Source organism: Leptonotus elevatus, chromosome 10, assembly GCF_054856555.1.
Source record: "Leptonotus elevatus isolate MCC_2025b chromosome 10, RoL_Lele_1.0, whole genome shotgun sequence".
NCBI lineage: Eukaryota > Metazoa > Chordata > Actinopteri > Syngnathiformes > Syngnathidae > Leptonotus > Leptonotus elevatus.
The window spans coordinates 8,760,904-8,778,307 of record NC_141248.1 but is presented as its reverse complement, the minus strand read 5'-3'; the positions used below and the strand labels follow the sequence as shown (position 1 = coordinate 8,778,307).

The 17,404-nt window shown below is 38.9% G+C and overlaps 1 protein-coding gene across 12 annotated transcripts in view; it reads left to right on the top strand.

The window, feature by feature from the left end:
- Positions 1–17,404, top strand: part of foxp1b (forkhead box P1b) — a 188,372-nt gene that overhangs the window by 74,009 nt on the left and 96,959 nt on the right. For 11 of the 12 annotated variants that reach the window (XR_015096313.1, XM_086087384.1, XM_086087381.1 and 8 more), the window contains one exon: positions 10,208–10,367. Coding sequence is in view for 11 of the 12 variants with exons in the window: in XM_086087384.1 (XP_085943510.1) it covers positions 10,218–10,367 (150 nt within the window). In the remaining variant the exon portion in view is untranslated. Of the gene's footprint in view, positions 1–4,818; positions 5,006–10,207; positions 10,368–17,404 lie in introns of those variants that run through there. The other variant, XM_086087386.1, reaches the window with a different exon arrangement.

Here is a 17,404-nt window from a genome sequence, read left to right as displayed (position 1 = left end):
TCCTCTTGTTGCAGCGTTAATGGACATGAGCCATGTGCGAAGCAGGGGTGTGAAAGTCAAATGAAGGAGAGTTGCTGAGAAAATGTGTGGGGAACGTCTCCTAAAAGAGGCTCCAAATCCCAGAATTGCCATTCCATTCATGTACAACCAGATACAAACTCATTAGACTTTTCTATTTGCTTACTCTCCATCCGCCCTAGTTGTACTAAAAATACCATGGCCTGCCTTACTTTGCTACATTCTGTCATCGTCTGGGCACAGAAGGCCTTTTATGCTGAGTGGTTTGTGTGTTTTCTACTTGGCTTCTTATCGAGACTATGCATTATGAAACCATTCTGGTTAATTTCTGATCTTGCAATATGCTTATGCATTATGATGATTGATATTCCGTCAAACCAGGGAACTCATCTCTACCCTCTTTGTCTACTCACACCAAGATAAGTAAAGAAAATAAATCCACCATTAATGTGACATATAATTCAATTGAAAAATAACATATTGTGAGAGGGTAAGTAACAATAAGCAATTGAGATAAGTAATACAAGTGTGCACTCCCTCTTATGGGGATGTGGCAGTCACATTCAAACTCACGTTAAATGTGACTCAAATGCGCACACCTGCCACCATTAAAAGTGCCTCAAAATAAAGTTCCTGACTTTTTGTGGTCACATCTGACAGTACAAAGTCATAGTCCACTGAGAGCTTCCACGGCATCAGAAGGATCTCATTGTTCAAAGAATTTCCAAGGCATTAAGTAGACCGTGGAACACAGTACAGAAAGTCATTATTAAGTAGAAAAAAAAAAGATGGCACAGTGACATTACCAAGAACTGGACATCCCTCCAAAACTGATGAAAAGATGAGGAGAAAACTGGTCAGGGATGCTGCCAATAGGCCGACAGCAACTTTGGGCCTATTTGGCTGGGTTGCTACAATAACAATGTAGGCAATAACACACAGTATCAGTACGTGTTACCTTGCCAACATCTTTGCACTGCGGCAGCTCTGTCTTCATGATGTATGTCATATACTTAGACCTACGGTTATATACAAAAAAAATGTATGATGATGTGATAGAACATTTTTTGGGGGGGTGAAATTAACTGTTAAAAAAAAAAGAAAAAAGAATGACACATTTTAACATTCTACACACTGTCGACTTTAATGTCTTATGAATGCCTGTTTTCCATTGTCTTTCTTTTTGTTTTTTGGTTGGAGGGATACTTCATAATTTGTAGAGTCATTATGTGATACTACAGCACTAATGGGACCCATACTAAGGATGTAACGATATCCAAATGTCAGGATACGATATTATCACGACATATACCTCACCATATGATAATTATCACAATACTGTGGGAAGGTTTGCGATACTATATAAATATATAATACTATATAAAAACTCACAATATTGTAAAAATAAAAAGCTTGGATTCCAAAACAAGCACAATATTTTGCTTTTGTACATTATTACAAAAAAATAGGAATGCCATAGAGCTGTCAAAGTTAATTGATTAATCGACAAGTAATCGATTATCAAATTAATCAACAACTATTTTAATAATCGAGTAATCGTTTGGAGCCATTTTTTTATTTAAAATGGTCCAAATCCTCTGACTTCAGCTTATCAACAGTACATTTTCACTGGTTTATGTAGTCCTTCATGAAAGAAGACTGATTTTCTTCTGTGTTTAATCAAAATAAGACATCATAAAACATCTGTTTTTACTTTGGAAAACAATGACCAAACCGATAACATAGCACAACATCAATACCCCCTTTTATTCAATCACTGGTTAATAAACAGTAATCAGGGAAAGAAATGCTTTTGTAATACACGTTAATGCAAAATTAAAAATAATTTGATTAGTGGATTAATCAATTGAATAATTCATGGATTAATCAAATGTTTTAATTAAATATTCAAAAGTGACAGCACTAATTGGCCAGTTATATTTTGCAATCAGCGAATATCAGCGCAAGGTACCATGGTCTATGTAGTGAACAATGCTGTGTTCAGCTGAAGTGGCGCAAAGTTTTTTTGAGAAAAATATTTGCTGGTATGATCATTTGTGGAAGTGATATCCACAGCAGTATGTCTGATTAGAACATAATTTTGTCCATATGAGCAATAATCAGACCAGCTTTCCTTTTTGGACTTGTTTAATTTGCTTGTGTGTGTGCGTGTGAGTGGTTTATGTAGAACAAAAATATGAATACAAATGAGATAAACTTGAGCAATTGCACGTAAATGTTCAAATAGTACAGCTAACATTAACATCAATGTACATAAATGACCTACAATCATTAATAACACTTAAAATGCTTACTTGCTATTGCTAATGTACATATACATTGTGAATTAAGTCAATTTGTGGACGATCTCAGACGTGTTACGTTCCCATATGGCCATTAAATGTAGGTGGCCAAAACATGCCAAATAAAAATGTAACTGCTCGAATAAACTAACCACCACAGGGTGCTGGAACTGCACAAATGGAGTACAACATGGAGTAGAACTTGGCCTTTGTTGATGTGCTGCTTTTAATATGTGACATGACAATATGGCAATTTTAATATCGCAATATCACAATATTGCCGTTTTCGTTAACATCCCTAACCCTTAAATTACATAAACTTGCCTTTGTGTTAAAGTTGCTTGTTATTGCAATACTAGTGTGGCTTATACCAGCAGTTGTCAGGCTGTTGTGTGCATGAAATATTTGTTTTCTCGGTAACTTGCAACTTGAAGGTCCTTTACAACTACTTTTGTGCATTAGGAACGTTGTAGGTTAATGCTACAATGTATGTTTTATTTGTGTGTGTGTGTGTGTGTTTTTTTACTCAGTCATGTGATGTTGTAATCAGTATAAACTCTGGAGTCTTTTGACATCCAGGATTAGTTGCTTCCTTGAACCTACTGTAGTTACTGAATAATTAAACAAAGTAAATGTTTAACATGTTTTTGCAAGTTCCTGCTGTTATGTTGTGAGGAGTCACTATGTACTGGGTCTGGCAGAAACACTTGGTTACTTTGCTTTGACAATGGTATGCTTCTATAGGAGAACACACGGTTGACTGCGTACCCCACCATCTCATGGCTTGTTTTTTTAAGCAGGTGCCACACATCAGCGTATTGAGTCTTCAAATGTCAGAAGAATCACTTTTTGTTTATCTTGACTTCTGCCTGGCTGTTTATTCTAACCAAAGCTGCATCTGCATCAACAATGATTCCCTAAAGATACGCCCCCGCAAATCTGGACCTGTTTACGCTCTCCCTGCCCCCAAAGCTGATCATTCAACCTGGTTAATGTTAAATGATGCTTGCAAGGAGAGATGTTTGTTCATAAACACAAAACCTGATTCTCCTGTTTACTGTAGCCATAACAGCAATCACTTAATAAACACACCACTGCTTTGTGAGTGCGAGTGGTCTCCTCATCCCCCTTTTCCTTGTCCTCATTTGGTCCATTGAAATGAGCTACTAGCTGAAGTGAAGTCAGTGTTCTTTTGACACAGTCGTCTTGAGTTATTATTTGTGTTGGAATGGCTGGCAGGTGTAAATTTGTCGTTTGGGAAGACAAGTTGAGTCATCTTTGGGAGAATATCTAACCGCAATGTTTGTCTTAGCAGAGAACATCCAAGGATTGGGCCCAGTGACTGATCTTTTGCAACATGACACAGTAAATAATGTAGATGTAAATTTTACTCAAACAGAGTCTATGTAGTCCCACTCTAAATTTACACTTGAAAGAGTAAAATATTACACAAAAACAAAAAACTCAAGGCAGTAACAAATCCACAACCTTTTGGATATAAGCGAACAGTAGGAGTGGCATAGCTCAGGTGATAGAGTTAAAGTACCACTGATTGTCACACCCACCTAAGTGGGGCGAAATTCGTTTTCCGCATTTGACCCATCCCCTGAGGGAGCGGTGAGCAGCAGCAGGGGCCGCGCTCGGGAATCATTTGGTGATCCAACCCACCAATTCCAGCCCTTGATGCTGAGTCAAATGGGTCCCATTTTTATAGTCTTTAGTACGACCCGGCTAGGGATTGAACCCACAACCTCCCAGTCTCAGGGCAGACACTCAACCACTAGTCCACTGATCTGGAGTGGCGGTCTCCCAAGCTGAAGGTCTGTTCCTCAACCCTTATGTACCTTTTTTATTTTAATAAACTCGTAAAATTCAGTCAAAATCTCTCCTTGCAAAATGTACTTAGAATTTCGGAGTGAAAATTCTGTAATAGTTTTTTTTTTTTCATGGAATTGGCAAATTCACTCGTACACACTAAAAATACTTTCAGTAAAATGTACTCTGAATATTTTACTCTCTTCCAAGTGTAAAGTTTACTCTGTTTAGAGAGGGGCCAAACAGACTGTTTAGAATACAATTTACTTTGTGTAGCCAAATCATAGAAGTACAGCTTTATTGGTCATTTCTTAGCACAGTTTCTCATAGTATGAGTTAATATGTTTTGTGTAGGTCTTGTGACTTTTCCCAAGAATCTGGAGCCAAAATACAGCAAAACATAAACTTCTTCAAAAGCCTTGAGAAATATTCTGTTGTTGCACCTTTAGTACAGTTTGTTATGTTGTCTAGACTTGCAACCAAGCTGAACCCAAAGAACTCTAAAGTGAACAACTCCCCTTTGTCCCCTCCTTTGTGTGTCCTTATCTCACTCAAGAATTGTGCTCTTGTTGTGTGCTTGTGTAAACAAGGATTGTGTGAGAACTGGCTGAATTGTAGCAGATGGCTGCTGGGGCTCGACTGTCATGAGCATTAAGGAAAAACACAACACGGAGAAGGGTCAAAGCACAGCTGTGCAAGCCAACCTTACCTTGAGTGGACTGCGGTCTTGTTTGAGCTGTAGAATTTTGAGCAGCCACAACCAGGATTAGATTTCTAGAACAATGTTTTTGGAGAAGCAGAAGAAGAAGAAGAAGAAGAGGAAGTAGCAGCAAGGTGAATGAGCCCGTCGTCTTCGCTGGGAGACAGAGGTGACACATTTGTTTGTATGATACTCATCTTAAGTGAGGTTGTAGAACATGTGAGAGCGCCAGATCTTCACATGTGGGTTGGACCAAGCTTGCAAAAATCATTTCATTTGAGTTTTCTCAGACTTCTCAGATCAAATCAGAATATATATATTGGACGGACTGTGTGAACAAGGGTTTGGTACCAAATTTTAGGAATCATATGACTCTTCTTAATGTCTTGTGAATGTGTGTTTGTCACTCCCATTATATCTTTTTTTTATTATATACTTTAGAAATCAGCAAAGAGATCAGAGGTGGCAAATCCAAGTCCAGAAAGTAAAAACCTTGTCACAATTTGGCTTTAGCTCCAAGTGCTAGCGAGCAAGATCCCTAGCTAGCTCCCCGGGTGCACATTTATTTGCTAGGGAGGTACCTAGCTAGCTAGCACAAGGGGCTAAAGCCAAACTGCGGCAGGGTTTTTACTCTCTGAACCTGGATTTGCCACCTCTGGATATAATTTTATGTATTCTAATCCCTCACATTGTATTAACGACTCATTGATTTAGTCATTGTTGCTCTGTCTCAATTCATCCAGTCATTTGAAAAACATAAATGCTTGACACTAAATATGCTTCATATGCCACATTCCACTGACCCCAGAATTGTTACTCATGAACTGGAAATTAGATCATGACACATGACATCTGCATATCGTTCCTATGGGCTGCGTGAATCAGTGATAAAACGTCATATTCAGAAGCAAGTCTTCCCTTTATGCTCTGATGCAACATTTTGACAGTGACATTACTGCTGAGGAACACAGCACAGACTTGACATTGAAATATCAATAGGAACTTGTGATTAGTATTTTCTTTAATAGAAGCAATGGCGTTTTTTATTTGTATTTTTTTTTTACGAAAAGCTCAACAGTGGACTGTATAAACATTGTTCACCATAATTTCAACCTTGCAACTCTGATTTTATGATTGTTCTTCGTTGTTCTGTATATACAGCGTTTCTTTTTGGAGTAGGAACTCCCATGTTCTTTACCTCAGTAACTGCACAATATATTTTCTGGACACCTGACCTATAATTACAGCTGCAAAGCAATGCTTACATGCATACAAGTTTAATGGGACCATCTGAAAACCACATCAAACATCATGGACCGTGTATGTCCCTTGAGATAAATACAGTATATAATATAAAGAAAAGTACAGGGCCAATATATGACAGAGTTACTGGAGCTCCAGGAGATGGCATCACTTTTTTTGCATTTCTCACATTAACATCAGTGCAGCTCTCATATCAACTTGATCATTTTGACGGATTGAGTCGGTTTTCCATGTTATATTTCTTTTTCTTTTTTTATTCTTGTTATATCAACTTTTAATTATTCTTTAATACATTAATGAAAGAGAAGATTTGTGGGGTTTTTTGTCAATTAAAATAAATAAATTCATAGCCATCCCTTCCTCAAAATATGCATGCATTACTATGCACTATTGTAGCCTTTTCTCACCTTTATTAAAAATGTCCCATGGATCATTCTCTTGATTACTGTGGGAAACGCTACAGTATGCATTTGTAAATATGCCTATTATAATTAAATAACATTTGACAATTTACGTAGATGACAGTGCTGTACTGCCGTGTACTGTAACCCAAAAAAGATTTTCTTTCATTCATTTTGTTAATTTTGTACTCAAAAACACTTACGCATTTCCCCCTTCGTATATGGTGGGGAAAATACCAATTTCTCAAACTAAGTGAGGCTGATTGAAGTCATCGCATCGTTTTTTCTCAAATGGCATTTAATTTGATGAGAATCCCTGATTTTATGCAGCACCTCAGGAGGAGAAAAAGTGTGCAATGGCCTGTAGATGGAGTTGTTAGTCGATGTGTCCCATGCCACAGTCTTCCTTTTGCTCAGCGCCTGTTTAGAAAATCCCATTATGGAAAGAGTCAATGCCAGACTGGAAAGGTTAGCTGGGTCAACATCTGTCTCGAGAGGGAGTAGTCTCAGCCCAGAGAACAGGGCCTGTAGGCTGGGCTTGGGCTTTTCTGACAGGCCTCTAAGTGTGGGGGGTGGTGTGACACACCACTGAACCGGCACAGGCCACAGTGTCAGATGACTCTCGGCGAGGTTGGGCTTTGTAGTAGATTGAACCATACTGTACTTAATTCGTGTTGGGTTGTAAGTTCATTGTGGCTCACGATGACCGCTGAAGATACTTCCTGAAAATCATGACCTAAATAGAAACATGCTGTTTAGTTTTCTTTAAGTAATGCGACATTGAGATGACTATCTCACCTATGCTTTTCACATATTCTCTTTGACAAGTTGTCAAGCCCAATTTCCTGTCTGTCAGCCTGAGTGTCAAAGTATGTCTGTATCTTGTTTAGATCAGCATCTCTAGAGACGCTCTGTCCAAGCCACTGAGTAGACATTAACATACGTTGGCCCTCCCATTACACGCCTTAAAAGCATCCCCATAAATCTGTATTTAGTTCCATTTTCCCTGACTTTCATGATGAGGCAATTATTCAGTTTCAAATAAATAATTAATCAGGCAAGTAAATTTGCTTCTGCCTGACTTGGTCAGCTTCATTAAACTGCAATTGGGAGGCTTGCTGAGTTGCACCAGTATGGCTTGCACCCAATGCACATTGGATGTAAACAGGGATGTTCTATACCACAATTTTTTTCTGACCGATACTAATATGAGTACTCAACTCTTGAGCATGATGATACTGATGCCAAGTAATAGGGATGGGCAAGTACCGATACCAGCCTTATTGTAAGGTATCAATACTCATCAGGAAGTAGAAATGAGAAATTAGAATAGAAAATTGCCATTAATTTAGTTTAATTTTTAAGAAAAAATGCTTTAATGGGATACATATGTGTTTCTTTGAAAAATATCTGTCTTTTAAAAAAAATAAAAAATGTTATGTATCAAAAGTACTAGGAGTATCGGTAACCATTCAAGAGTTGAGTACTCATACTGGTATTGGTCTGAATAAAAGTGGTATTGAACATCCACTAGTACTTTTGATACATAAAATTTCAGAAAAAAATATCCTAAAATTTTACGAAGAAAAACATTAAATTAATGACAATTTTCTATTCTTCTAATTTCTCATTTTGACTTCCTGATTGTAAAACGGCTACAAGAGGGCAGCAAATACTGGTATCGGCCATTGTTGTAAGTACCGATACCTTGAAATAAGGCTCAGTATTGGCTAATAACGATACCTGGTATTGGTACTCATCCATTCCTAGCTGTAAATCCTTCTACTGATATAAAATATAGAGGTGAGCATCTCTGAGAAGGACCGCCTATACTGACTCGCCATTGATCGGATCAAGCCCCGCGGTTCGCATTGTGCACAATCCGCGGATTGGTTGGTGGAAAAAACAAAACAAAGTGCACATTCACATTCAATATCATTCTGACATGTCAAGGAAGCTGAAACATACTCAACGTAACACGTTAAGCCTAACTTCAAAACAATGTTGACCAAATACAGTAATACAGTGACGGCAATGCCTTAGTACACTTTTACCTTAAAGTTGGCCCACGTCGTGGCGTGATGACTAGCTTGACTTCCCTTTTAGACGTTTCTTTATCGTAGTTGATTGATTTTGGAGTTGCGACCAACATCAACACAACGCTATCCCGAACTCATATTCAATTTCTAATTTAGAATGCTAAGAAACGCTAATTAATTACGCCACCATTGTATGATAAGGCAGAAGTCTCCGACGTAAGTGGCTAGCGGCTAACTGTTAGCATTACCAACAAGTGTCTGGCTGGTAGCTGTAAATGAGTTTGACAGCTGGTACCTGGCTTTAATCATTTTTCAATATTATGGACCATGGCTACTTTGTAATTCATTCTCTGTGTTTAAAAGAAGGGAATATGCCATAAATTGCAAGATGAATAGAACTTTGTCTTCATTTATTTTATAACGCACTTGCCCATTAAAAAAGAAAGACATTCAACTCAAAATGTCAAACTTAACTGTTTAGATTACAGGAACACAACTTTAAGCCATTAATACCTTGTTATTTTACACAAGGGCCATGTAAAAAGTTTCTGCCTCATATTGCACTTGAAGTTGTGTTCCTAAATCCTAAACGGCTATATTAGACATTATTATTTTATTTTTTTATTTAATGGAAAAAGCGTTTTGCAAAATAAATTTTCTTTTTTCTTTTTGCTGATTTGAAAAACGACGCATTCAGTGACTCAAATCGGTGGCCCGATCCGAACCATGACTTTTGTTATTCGTTGGACCACTAGTATTGAACGGGATCAACGGACAAAAACCTCCTTCAGTTGTGCTCAGTCCGTGTATTTGTTTGAGGCTTTGCGTCGTAAATCACTCACTGAAAATGTGGGCATCCGTCAATGATGGGAAGAGATGGGAGAAGGTAGTGCTCTCCTCTGTAAATAAAGAAGCGCCGATACAGATGAGTGCATGATCAATGTGGCTTTTACAGTATTTATGCAGAAACAGAACATTACAGCTAAAATGTTGGCAAATAGCTGTGCATGCATTCTTTGTTTCTGATTTTACACAGGAAACAAAGCATATTTGTTGGTCTTTCTTTTCATTTGAACAACAACATTCTTCCCCAACATCCCACTGTGATTATTTATATCCAAAACTGCATTTTGGTGTTAATTGAACCGCTCTGGAGAATTGCACTGTTTTCACTCAACCTTGCGCTGGATGTTTCTCATCGAGCTCTTTTGGCACGCCTCACATAGTGGCCCTGGTTCCCATTAAAAGGCCATTGAGCAGCGGTTCTTCTGGGAGCCATGCGAGTAAATATATCCATTTCCATAGAAAGTGTTTTGTTTTGGAGGGCTTGTGTTTTCTTGGGCTCCTCTGCATTAACTCAGTGCAGGCTGGGTTCCTCTCCGATATGTCCTGTACCCCAGCCCCCTCAGAGCAACCTTATTTATACTTCATGATGGAGAACACAAACAAAACCCGAGTTTGACTCCATATTTTCCATACCAGTGCAAAAAGAACAAACAAAGAGCAACAAGAAGATATGCAATAAAAGTGCAATTCTAAAGGAAGGATATGACAGATGTTTATATTTTGTCCCGGAGTTGTAACACAACCTGATTGCAGTGTTTTAACAGCTGTTTGACCTTGTCTCTCTTGCTCTCGCCCTCCCTGTCCCTGTTTTCTCTCTGCAAGTTTTTAAGTCATGATGCAAGAATCTGGGACAGCGACAACAAGTAATGGACCATTTAATCAAAATGGAGGCGCGAGCAGAGCGAACGATTCCAAGGAAGGACAACGCAAGAGCGCGACGCCGTCAGTGGAAGTGACTGCAGCTGATCTCCAACAGCAGCAGGTAGAGCTCGTCCCCCTTTCACACCTGTCTTCACTTTATTAAGACATGTCATCAGCAGGCCCACACCACCTCTTTAAGTGCCAATTAATATTTCATTCATCTTCAAAGTACATCTAGTACATAAACACATTACTATTATTATTTATGTATATTGAGGCACTTTTTGAATATTTAAATAAGGGGAAGTGCTCTCTCTGTGTGATTGTGTTTGCTTGCAAATGTGTTTACCGTAGCATGCGGCATCTGAATTTGTAAAATATTTATAGTGATGTTCCGACATATTTTAAGTGTGTAGGTGCAACAAGATTTTGTTGACAGTTGGAGAAAAAAGATTACATTCAATGGAATGACAGCATTTTCTTTGGATCATTGTAAACAAACCTTGCACTCAAGGGAAATGCCACGCTCTGATGTGTTAACCAATGAGGTGCGGAGTGGCGCATCAGTGTGCTTGTCGCCGAAGCCCAAAACATTTTCTCCCATCTCGGTTTCGAGGCGGAAAGACAGGCTCTTTCTGTTGGTGTCAGTGTTATGTGTGGCATACGACAGCGTGTTTAAGGAAACAGCATTGAAAAGATCAGCGTGTCTTCTGCTATCTTGGTCTCGCCGACAGGGCAACTGAGGCTGTTGTCAGGAGCTGTTTGGTGATGATGCGCAGGCTCTGTGCAGCTGACTGTTGTCACAGCACATCCGTCAACTTTTGCTCCCGGAGCGCAACAATACTGGAGATCAAGAACTGAGAATAATTCAGCGTTATAATTTGATAATCTGTCGGCGCAATCAATCTGACGTCAAAGTGAAGGTGCTTTACGATTCCGCTTCGGAAAGTCACTTGCTAATACATTTGTCATACTTTACGTAAGTCTTACTATTACTTGTTTGTAATATATCAATTCTAGAGGAATGAAATGCTGTAGTATTGAGAAATATACGAATATGTGGCGGCATGGTAGAGTGGCCGTCTCCCATCCGTGAGGTTGTGGGTTCGATCCTCACCCCTGGTGACCAGGTCGAAGTGTCCTTGAGCAAGATGTGGCCGACACCCTTCACGGCAGCCGCCGACCACTGGTGTATGAATGTGTGTGTGAATGTGAGGCTTTGTGATGTCAAATGATGGTGAGGCATGTTTTGCCAAATGTTTTAATGCAAAATGTTTTAAGATTAATAGTAGGCATGGCCGAGTATGGATGCCAGGTATCGGTATCATCCCAATACCCGGCCTTATTTCAAGGTATTGGTACTTGTGAGTGTGGCCAACACCAGTAACGGCCGCCCTCTTGGGGCTGTTTTATGATCAGGACAGGAAACTTGCCATTAAATTTATGCAATTTTAAGGAAAATTGCTATGTTAGAATAAATAGATCTGACATTGTTGTTTTGGGGATTTTATGTATCAAAGACAGTACTGGTGTATCACTATTTGTTATCAGTATCGGTGACTACTCAAGAGTTGAGTAATTGTAGTGGTATTGAACATATCTAAATAATAGTATCATATTGGGAAGAAATGTTATAAAAAGTTTGAGTTGGTCACAATAGAATGTGTGTCTAAAAGTGGTTAAGTCTTCAGTCTTTGGGCCACTTGAGAATGCGCTGTCTCCCCATTCTGTCAGCTCGACATCTCTGCCCTTTTTCCGTCGCAGGAGCAGTATGTCGTCAGTGAGAAATTCATAGCCATACTGAATTCATTACTGCAGTAGTCACAGAAAACCATGGATGAAATTTCAATAACTGCAAGCCACAGTTGAGTAAACAGTTGCACTGAAACCTAATTCCTGTTGACTTTTCCTTCATTCTTTACCAGAGGCATTTACTTTGATTCACTGTGCAAAGACAACAGGGTTGCATGTGAGGTGGCATAGAAGAATGAGGATGTCACAATTGTGTTCTTAACAATTAGGTGTTGAGAGTAAATATCCACAAAGTGAAGCACAACAAAAATGACAATCTTTATACAATTATGTCATACTTTCTGACATATTGTACTTCTTTTCTGATGTTTATTCTGTTTCACCTTTTTCCTCACCATCTATCAAATTACCTCGCGAAAACATCCATGTTGTTTAACCTAGATTTCAAAAAGAGAAAGGTCAATCTAAAATCTTTTCCATACTCAAATACAATTGTCATCGACTTCCTCAACTGGGTAGGCATAACAAACCTGGCAGTGACATATCATTTATTCTTATTAGGCAATATAACAATGAAAGACAGTCCTCATTAATAAAAACGGGGGGTGAAATAATTGTAATCTGTTTGATCATCTTGATTTTGACAGGGGAATTCATCTTGTCGACTAGTCAGATCTGGGGGAAGTGGACCATAAGCTTAACTCAAGCATGTCTATTAATGATATTAGATTCAAATACAGCTTGATAAGAGTGAAAGTCGGGAAAATAGATGGCACAGTTATCTTTGAAGAAATTGAAATTGAAACTTAAGGCCTGCAGCACACTGAGCAACACTGAAGAACACCTCTGAACTGGGCAATCGACAACAACAAAAAATACAGTCAGCAACTTACACACCAAGGTGAGTGACCCACGACTGCAGTACCATGACAAGGTATTTGACCCCTTCTAAAAAAAATAAATAACTTATCTCCAGAGGCTCTCCACGATATAGATAAATATTTATAGTACAATTTTACTGTGCTGCATGCTTTCACAAGATTTACTCCCTCAAAATCTGCAAACGTTTGTTTTGCAGAAGCTGTGGTTTAGTTACTGTATACGCTCATGAGGAAGTGAAAATACTCTTGTTGACAACACAAAAACACTTTGCTAATACAGTAGTCTGTTTTGTGATCAAACAAATTTGCAACTGCAAATAGTGTTTTGAGAATCCTGCTTTTTTAACCAGTAGAATTTTGCTGTTGGGAAGAAAACATGATCTAATCCAAAAATAAGACTAAAATTGTCAACCCGAGGGATTATGTCTTCATGGTCTTTTTTTTTTTTTAACTGCTCTTCTTAAAATCTTAAATGCTACACGCAAACAAATTAAAACCTCAATCGGTCAGTATCTTTTCTTCTGCCTCCAATTGACTGTCCAAGATGGTCATAATATTGCGTGTGTAGAGAATACAGAATGACACGCATAACAGACTGCAGAAAGTGCTGAGTGGCATAGATTTCCATCTTGCATAATGCAAGTCATACATGATTCCCTGTGGAGGCTTGAGAAGGTGGAAATGCACTTTTCAGCCCCACTGTCATCGACTGCTTTCCTGCTGAGCTTTAGAGGACCTGGTGATAAACCTTGCTGTAAGAGTATACTCTGACACATACACACACACACACACACATAGTGGGGGAAACCCGTTGCAAATGTGCATGGTCTATTGTTTCTGCATTCCAGTCCAGATTATTAGAAATTACCTCTCGTAAAACCCTCTGTGGTAAATTTAGAAATGTAGCCAGATAGCACTTGTGCTTTTACATGCCATGTCACCTGCCACATACTGTATACTGTGGTGAACTCTTGCTATTCATGGGAGTTAGGAACAAAAAAATAATAATGTTTAAACTAATATTAATAGTTTAAACCACAGGTGGCAAACTCATTTAAATGTAGGGGCCACTTTTACCCAAATTTGATCTTGAGGGCCAGACCAGTAAATCGGTGGCCTAATCAGCTGTAAATAACACATGAAAAATATTACCTTTTTTTTGTTGCAAATAATTACATGTGCATTCTGAAAATATTCCCAATTATGTTTTATTTTATTAGAGAGTCATCGGAAACTTCTTAACAAAAATGAGCGTACAATAGTTGCATCAAATCCTGAGTAAGAGCCAAATTTCAGAATGTCATTTAAGTGGTCGTCAGTGCGACCTCCGGTGGACAAAATTAGCAAAAACACTTAATTTTAGCGAAAACTCAAGTTTGTGTTCTGTCTTCACAGGCCAGATTGGACTCCCCGACGGGCCAGTTCTAGCCCGCGGGCCGTATGTTGACACCCCTGGTTTAAACCCTAGCTATATATATATAAAAAACTATGATGCAAAACATGTTAATATCATTTCAAACACATTTTACAATATGACCCCTAAAAATAAAAAAAGCTTTTGCCTTCCATATGGAATCGCTGATATGATTTCTTCCACTTCTGGATGACGTTGCCATCCAAAAAGAGATCTTCTTCCTGCAGTTCGTAAGCCAAGACAGACTCCATCTTGAAGATGTGCTCATCTCGTACAATTGCAACTGTCTTCCTGACTGCCATTTTGTTATTGTTTATTTATCATACGGACGGTTATTGGCCATCTCTTCACTTTAGACCAAATTTTGGACATGTGCGATGAGTGCTTTTTTGGGGAAGCTGTATTTTGATTATCTCTCATTATTATCTGACACAGACATGATCACTCTGAATAATTTGTCTCCAATCTGGTTGTGAATCATTTGGGATTCTCAGGTATCTCCACCTGTTCTGTTCATATTGTTACAATATCACATGAGGCCCAGCATAGCTTCTGCATCCAGCTTATTGGAAAATCAGTAAAAGAGGATAACATCAGTGTTATGACACTGCATATTGCCTTAAATTGCTTTATTGGTAAAATGATAGTGCTCGTCCAATTTGAATAATTTCACGGAATCCCTCACAGAACAGATTAATTATGTTATCACACAACTGGCAAAATCTGTCTTTATACCACAGCACATGACAGTTTTATTACAGGCTAAATTTCTCTGCTGGTTCTGGCAATTGATGTGTGATCTGATTATTAATCACAGATGCACAGCTATGGTGAAAAAGGGATGAGAATTATTTGAAAAACAAGGACATTATTATTACAGTGGAACCTCCAAATTCAAATACTTTAAACGATGTATCATTTTGGAGCGGACCAACATTTTCTGAAAAGTTGCACAAAAAAGGAGTGTTAGATGCCAGTTTATCTGGCTTTGCTTTTCAGATTTTTTTTTAAATTTGTGATGTCACAATCACTCCAAAATCTAAACGGCTTGCTTACAGACACATTTTCAGAAATAGGCAGCTCACAACAAAATGACTTGCTTGTGTAATTTCATACTTGTTGGGCAGGCACTTCAGAGACCCACATTTTTGTATTCAAGCAAATTAAAAAGTCATTTTTCCATGATACAGTATATCCCAATGAAGGCAGGTTCCCATTTTTGCCTTGTTTACCCAATGACCTGTAAGAAGTTGAGTCCAGCTTGCTTTTTTTCTTTCTTCTTTTTTTCTTCTTTTTTTTCCTTCTCCTCTTGTGTTCGCAGGGCAATGCCAACAGTTAACTCTTTTTAATGGCACAGCCAAGCATCATCTACATATAACGGCTGAGAGCCGAAACTAAGATGTTGCTACATGTACTATGCAATTATTATTTTTTTGCTTTGTTATAATCACCCATTTGACGGCAATTATTTTTGAAGCACTAAGGCAGTAAATATTGTGACACGCAGACTACATTTACATACAGGTTCAGGTAAAAATTCCGGTTTCTAAAACATTTGGGATAATCCGTTTTCATCCGTAAGCAGAGAGAGATACTCCCGTATATATTCCCGATCTAAACCATGACACTAACCTAGGAGTTAAAATGGACTCTCAGCTCACATTTGACACACACATCAAACACTCCTTGTAAAACCTCATCTTACCATCTCAGAAACATGGCGAAACTCCGTCGTACACTGTCCCTGGCAGATGCAGAGAAGCTTGTCCACGCCTTTATCTCCTCCAGGCTAGACTATTGCAATGCACTCCTCATCCGGATTCCTGGCAAGAACATCCAGAAACTGCAATACATTCAGAACTGTGCTGCCAGGATCCTGATGGGGGTGCGCACATTTGACCACATCACCCCCATCCTGAAATCACTGCATTGGCACCCGGTGTCCCTCAGAATAGAATACAAGGTTTCCCTCCTCACCCATCAGTGCATTCATGGTTATGCCCCACAATACCTCAAATAACTCCTCACACCAAAGACCTCCTCACGAACCCTCCGTTCTACATCCTCAAACCTCCTTCAAGCCCCCAATACCAAGCTCCGCACAATGGGCGATCGGTAGTGATGGCAAAATGAAGCTTCATGAAGCATTTGCGATATTTTTTGACTCCTCTAGATGGTGCTCTTGGTTTAAAGATAAAGGCAAGTGCAATGAAAATGGATTACATTTGCATTGCATCTTTGAATCATGAGTGCCATCTAGAGGAGTCAAAAAATATCGCAAATGCTTCATGAAGCTTCATTTTGCCATCACTAGCGATCGGGCCTTCTTCTCGGTGGCTCTGAGGTGTTGGAATGCTCTTCCTGACCGCCTGAAAGTTTTAACTCTGGAGTCAAAGATTTTGTTAAAACGCCACAGAGAAATCAATGTATTTGTTAGGCTAGTTTACAAGTGGCAACGTCACATGGCCGCCGCGCATACGAGTAGGTCGTGTACTCAAAAGGCCAAGATTCCTTGTGAATAGAGCATGCGCAGAACACAAACCAAAGTTCGTTCAAAGGAGGTACGTAATCGGCGTCAGCTTGCTTATGCAATTCAGCCATACGGTCAGAAATTTGGTACACACATGCACTGTCCAGGCTGGTCTTAGTTATGAATCAGCAGTTAGTCTAAAAAATGAAAATATTAATACAATACTTGCATCCTCACTCCCTCACTATGTGTGTTCATCATCATTAATTGTTGAAGGGAGAGCACATGTTATTCTTTACACTATACATTTATGTTATTGTTGTCACATTATTTTCCAACATCTTTTATTCATTGGAGCTGTGATCAACTGTGTTCAGAAGAATAAAGCATTTGTTTGAGAGGCAAGCCAGCCAGTCGGCTTTTGGACACATTCCAGGATAGTAGCCTATGAACTGATGCTCTTTGTTGAGTCGACCATCAGTCTACAGTGAGAGGGAGAAAGTGAGAGAGTGATGAAGGGAGATAAAGGTAGACGGGGCAACACAGACATTAGGCCATTGTTTCGTCAGGTCAAGTTTATTTATATAGCCCTTAATCACACAAGAGTCTCAAAGGGATTCACGTGCCCACAGTCGAACCAC